Genomic DNA, 4,572 nt, shown 5'->3' on the forward strand with positions numbered 1-4,572 from the left:
TGGGTTGCCTTTCTGTCTTAGCAACAGTGTCCTTTGCTTTACAGAAATCTGCTATAGTCTTATACATTCCCAGACTGTGCTTCCCTATCCCAAAGCTGCTCCTGAAGAGATGATCATTGTCTTATAGATATGAAGAATATCATTATTAAAAGAGATTGTGCAAAGCCCATACCCCGCATAGCCAGTTAATTGAGAAACCCGTCTGTGCCTTGGCAGTGGCTAATACTGGGCTGTCTGCCATTGACCTCCAGGGAGCCTAGTCCCATAGAACACATAGCTCCCATCCGGCATAATGACATATGTCATGTCACACATACGACACTGGAGTTGGTGTGGCAATTCATTTCTACCATTGAGGACTAGCTGAGGAAACATGTCCATGGCAAAGAAAAACCTTGTGCTCTTAGAGACAGCATAAGGAGGAAGGCAGTTAAAATTTGTCTTGCAGCAAATGCATGAAGGTGCCCTGAAGTGTCACCGCCTAAAGGTGATGAGATACTCTGGGTATGCTTGGTTGTCATAGAACACTACAAATAAACTTGGGTTTTTATCATCATCTGTGACAGTGTCGTACAAGTCAGTAGGATTTTGAGGGTCCCGTGGAGGAGGCACAATCAGTGACTGGTTTCCAGTTGTGTAGTTTCCAGTGAGAACCCGCACGTAATACATATGCTTCTTCCCATTGGCGTCTGGTCTGGAATATGTATCATGAGCTGAATAGGAAGCATGGACAGCAAAATAGGTTCCCTTCCCATAGCGTGTGGCTGCAAAGAGGAAGACATTTTAAAGGAGTGCAATGTAGCATATAAATCAACATGTTAGCCCACTATCTCAACTCATGCAAAAGGAATGCTTGGCTTGAATATTTAGCATATTTTCTTCATCATCATCAATATAATTATTGTTATTATTAATTTTCCTCCTCAGAGGTAGTCAAGCCCTTGGGGTGAAATTGAGACATATATTACTGTTTACTGCTAAAACGGACTCTATTCTGGCCAACACAATGTGAGAAACAGTGAAGGGAACCCAGGATGGTTCTAAATCAGCAGCCCATTTGGGGGAAACTGACTGCATCCTTCCTCACCATTTTTCCCAGCATAGCTGCGGTTAAATCCGTGGCTGTTGAGCTGTGGAATAGAGCTATCCTCCGTTCCGTGGAAGAGTTGTTTCTCATTTCTTTCATGGCCATTCTTTTCATCCATGATTTTTTTGTTTGCCTGATACTTCCTCCAGAGAGCAGGATTTTGGATCCTTGCAATCTATAAAGTAAAAAAGTATTAAGTTATTCTGGAGAATCTAAGAGCCCTTGCCAAGTGATAGCCAGCTACCAATTTTGTCTTTCTAGAGCAAAAATTCTACTCAGCAAATTCAGTGCCAAATGACAGCATCCTATGTTCAGAAATATTTTTAGAACTGATAAGACAGCTCAGGAAGAATATGGCAACCTGAGTTCGATCCCTAAAGTTGGAAGGAGAACCTGATTCCACAGAGTTACACTCTGACTTGTACATGTGTGAACAATCCTCCTCCTCCTCCTCCTCCTCCACACACACACACACACACACACACACACACACACACACGTGCACACACATAGGGATGCAGGTGCATGCACACACACAAACACATGCACAGACAAGGCTATCTTACTGGCCTGGAGTTAATGCACCAAATTACATTGGCTAGATATGTGCTACAGTTTTAGGCTGTTGTAAGTGACCTGATGTGGGTCTGTGAACCAAACTTGGAACTTGGGGTCCTCTGAGAGCACAAAAGAAACTCTTGACCCATGGGCCACCTCTACAGACCCATATATGAGTGGGTTTATTCAGGAACATGGGTAATATCACTTACTTAACTATGTAACATTTCCATTAGAAAACTCAGCACCCAATTTACCTTCTCTATGACGAAGTTTTGGCAGGTCTGGTGGAACTGGTTTGCCACCGTGATATACTCAGGATCATTCGTTTGCAGACTGACCACAAGCAATTTCTTCTGCCCCATGTCGCTCCAATTTGAAGGGATTTCAGCTGTAAAATAGACATTTGAGGGCTCCTGTGTACATTTCCAGTATGCTTTGATAAAACCTGCCTCCCTGTTGTATTACAGTCTCACAATTCTATGTATTCAAGACATTTCTTATCTTTCTAAAAGGATGCTGTTAAAAGTGTGGAACATGGACCATTGGTATCAGGATGAGATGGAAAACTTGTTTAAAGAGGCAGATGATTTAAGGTGAGATAGTGCAGTGGTAGATCTCTTGCCTGACACATATGAGACTTGTTTCCCAGCACCCTCTCCAGAAGAAGACAAAAGCCATCTATGTCCTGAGTTAGGGTTTTCTAGGGATGGAGCCTCTCTGTCTACTCCTGTTTCCGTCTTGCTAAGGTGTGAGAACTGATTACATGCTGTAACTCACCTTCATTTAGTGCACAGCCTCTACTCTGATGTGATTTAACAAATTCATTACTAACTTGTTCTGAACAATCTCTGTCATTTGCACATGAATGAGTTTGTACCACTGGAGGGTAGTCTACATGTATTTTCTCATTTGCCTCACTCCATAATTAAGAGGTAGATGTGTAGATGGTAGGGTTTATCTGTAGCATGCTGTATAATACCACATATTATATGTCATTCTTTTAGGGGTGCATAGGGCCTGGGGGTTCATTCATACTGGTCCTACAGAAGATGAATATAGTCTGTGGGAAGCCATGGGGGACTCATGTGGTTTGAGGGCAGGAATTGTTAGCCTACACAAGACAGACACTCCCTTCCTGGGGATCAGATATACAGGGAACCTGTAGGCCGCGACCTGGCCTGGTACCCAGGAACCTTTGGCACAGGAAAGAGAAGACGTCAATAGAATTGGGGTCTTCCCTTGGTCATCATCATGGACACAGAGGCCGACTCTAACAAGTCTGTCCTCTCCTTGACTTTTGTGTTCTTGAGAACCTTGGGCAGCTTCTCTTCTGAAATGACTTTTTTCTACCTCTACCTCCACCAGAAGAACTGATCCAGTATAAATGATCCAGGTGGAAAATGCAAGGTTAACCGTTGTTACGGTTAAGATGGTTCATCTTGGGCTGTTGGGCTCATCCATGCTCTATTTTCCTGGCCATAGTGTATTCTCTAGAAACTCAGAGACCAAGATCTTTAAATTATTCTACCAGTGTTATTTGAATTTTAACTACTTTAAAATTTAATAGAGCACGTGTGTTTCATGCCTTTAATCAATCCATTTGGGAGGCAGAAGCAGGCCAATTTCTGAATTTGAACCCATTCTGGTCATTGTTTGAGACCAGCCATGTCTATTAGTGAAACACTATGTCAAAAACAAAACAAAATAGTCCCAGGCCAGCAATGGCTAAATAATAAAACACTGTCAAAACAAAAAAAGCTGGGTGGTGGCTCACACCTTTAATTCCAGCACTAGAGAGATATAGGTAGGATCTCTGTGAGTACGAGGCAAGCCTGGTTAAAAAGAGCTAGTTCCAGGATAGCTAGGATTCTTTCACAGAGAAATCCAGTCTCAAAAAAACAAAAACAAACAAACAAACAACAAAACCCTGCCGTGTTTCTAAAATAATGTAAAAATCAAATGGGGTAATGACTGACACCCATAAGCATGTAACTTACCTTCATCTTTTAAGATGCGCCGTACTGTGACACTCTGTCCTTGAGGGCCTGTGGCCGTGTTTGTCCTCAAGTTCACTGTGAAGTCCTGATTATTAATTTTGACAACAGTGCTCTTGTGCTTTGCCTGCCGTGCGTTCTCCAACTGCATGGTAGTTATTTTGTCGAAACAGTATATGACATTGTTGTCAATATATCGCCATTCCACGAATGTGAGGACATAGTCTGCCTGGCTTTCCTTCTCTTTAGCCAATCGGATGCTCTTGATCAGGTTTTCAATCTCAACTCTAGCTCCAATCACATCTCTGCTGATTCCTGTAACTTTAATCAAAGCTGTCTTCTGGTCCAGCTCAATGACGATATTCAGCCTCTCCTGCAGCTCATTCAGCTTCTTGTACTCCTTCTCACCAAAGTCTCTGAAACACTCATCCTCAATGCTAAAAGAATTCTGCTCCTGGGTGATCAGAGTCTGTATCCAAATGATCGTGCGTTCCACACTGTCTTCATCTTTGCCACATACCTGGAAAACTGTCTGTTCTATTTTCTTCTCCAAAACCAGGGTGTTCTGTTTGCGGGGAGTGTGCTTTGAAAAGCCAAAAAAGGCTAAAGAGAAAATGAAAATTAATTTTTCGTTTACTCCCCTCAGCATCAAGGTGAGGAAAATGTATTTGACAAAAGTGAACAACTCACAGGTGATCTTAGACAGTAGAGACGGCTGGGGAGGAGCTGGGGAGCCTTCTCTGTCTTTCATGTTGTCATAAAAAACACTCAGGATATGAGGCTGGAAGATAACAACTTTGACTTTCTTCACAGCCTGCACTGATGTTTTCTGGATAAATTCTTCAATGGCATCCATTATGGCTTTAGCAACTGCATCTGGGTCCTGTTGAGCACTTCCTTTAAAACAAACACAAAAGACAAGGATAAGAT

General features: G+C 42.4%; 1 protein-coding gene across 1 annotated transcript in view; it reads right to left on the minus strand.

Annotated features, from left to right (window-relative positions):
- Positions 1 to 327: 327 nt before the first annotated feature.
- Positions 328 to 4,572, minus strand: part of LOC126512173 (protein mono-ADP-ribosyltransferase PARP14-like) — an 11,185-nt gene continuing 6,940 nt past the window's right edge. Inside the window, exons 3-7 of the mRNA XM_050159783.1 lie at positions 4,333 to 4,539; positions 3,646 to 4,245; positions 1,903 to 2,036; positions 1,088 to 1,262; positions 328 to 764 (exon numbers count right to left, since the gene is read on the minus strand). Of these exons, the coding sequence (XP_050015740.1) occupies positions 475 to 764; positions 1,088 to 1,262; positions 1,903 to 2,036; positions 3,646 to 4,245; positions 4,333 to 4,498 (1,365 nt within the window). The 5' untranslated portion in view covers positions 4,499 to 4,539 and the 3' untranslated portion in view covers positions 328 to 474. The remainder of the gene's footprint in view (positions 765 to 1,087; positions 1,263 to 1,902; positions 2,037 to 3,645; positions 4,246 to 4,332; positions 4,540 to 4,572) is intronic.

Source organism: Alexandromys fortis, unplaced genomic scaffold (genome assembly GCF_014885135.2).
Source record: "Alexandromys fortis isolate MF-2015 unplaced genomic scaffold, M_Fortis_MF-2015_v1.1 scaffold_119, whole genome shotgun sequence".
NCBI lineage: Eukaryota > Metazoa > Chordata > Mammalia > Rodentia > Cricetidae > Alexandromys > Alexandromys fortis.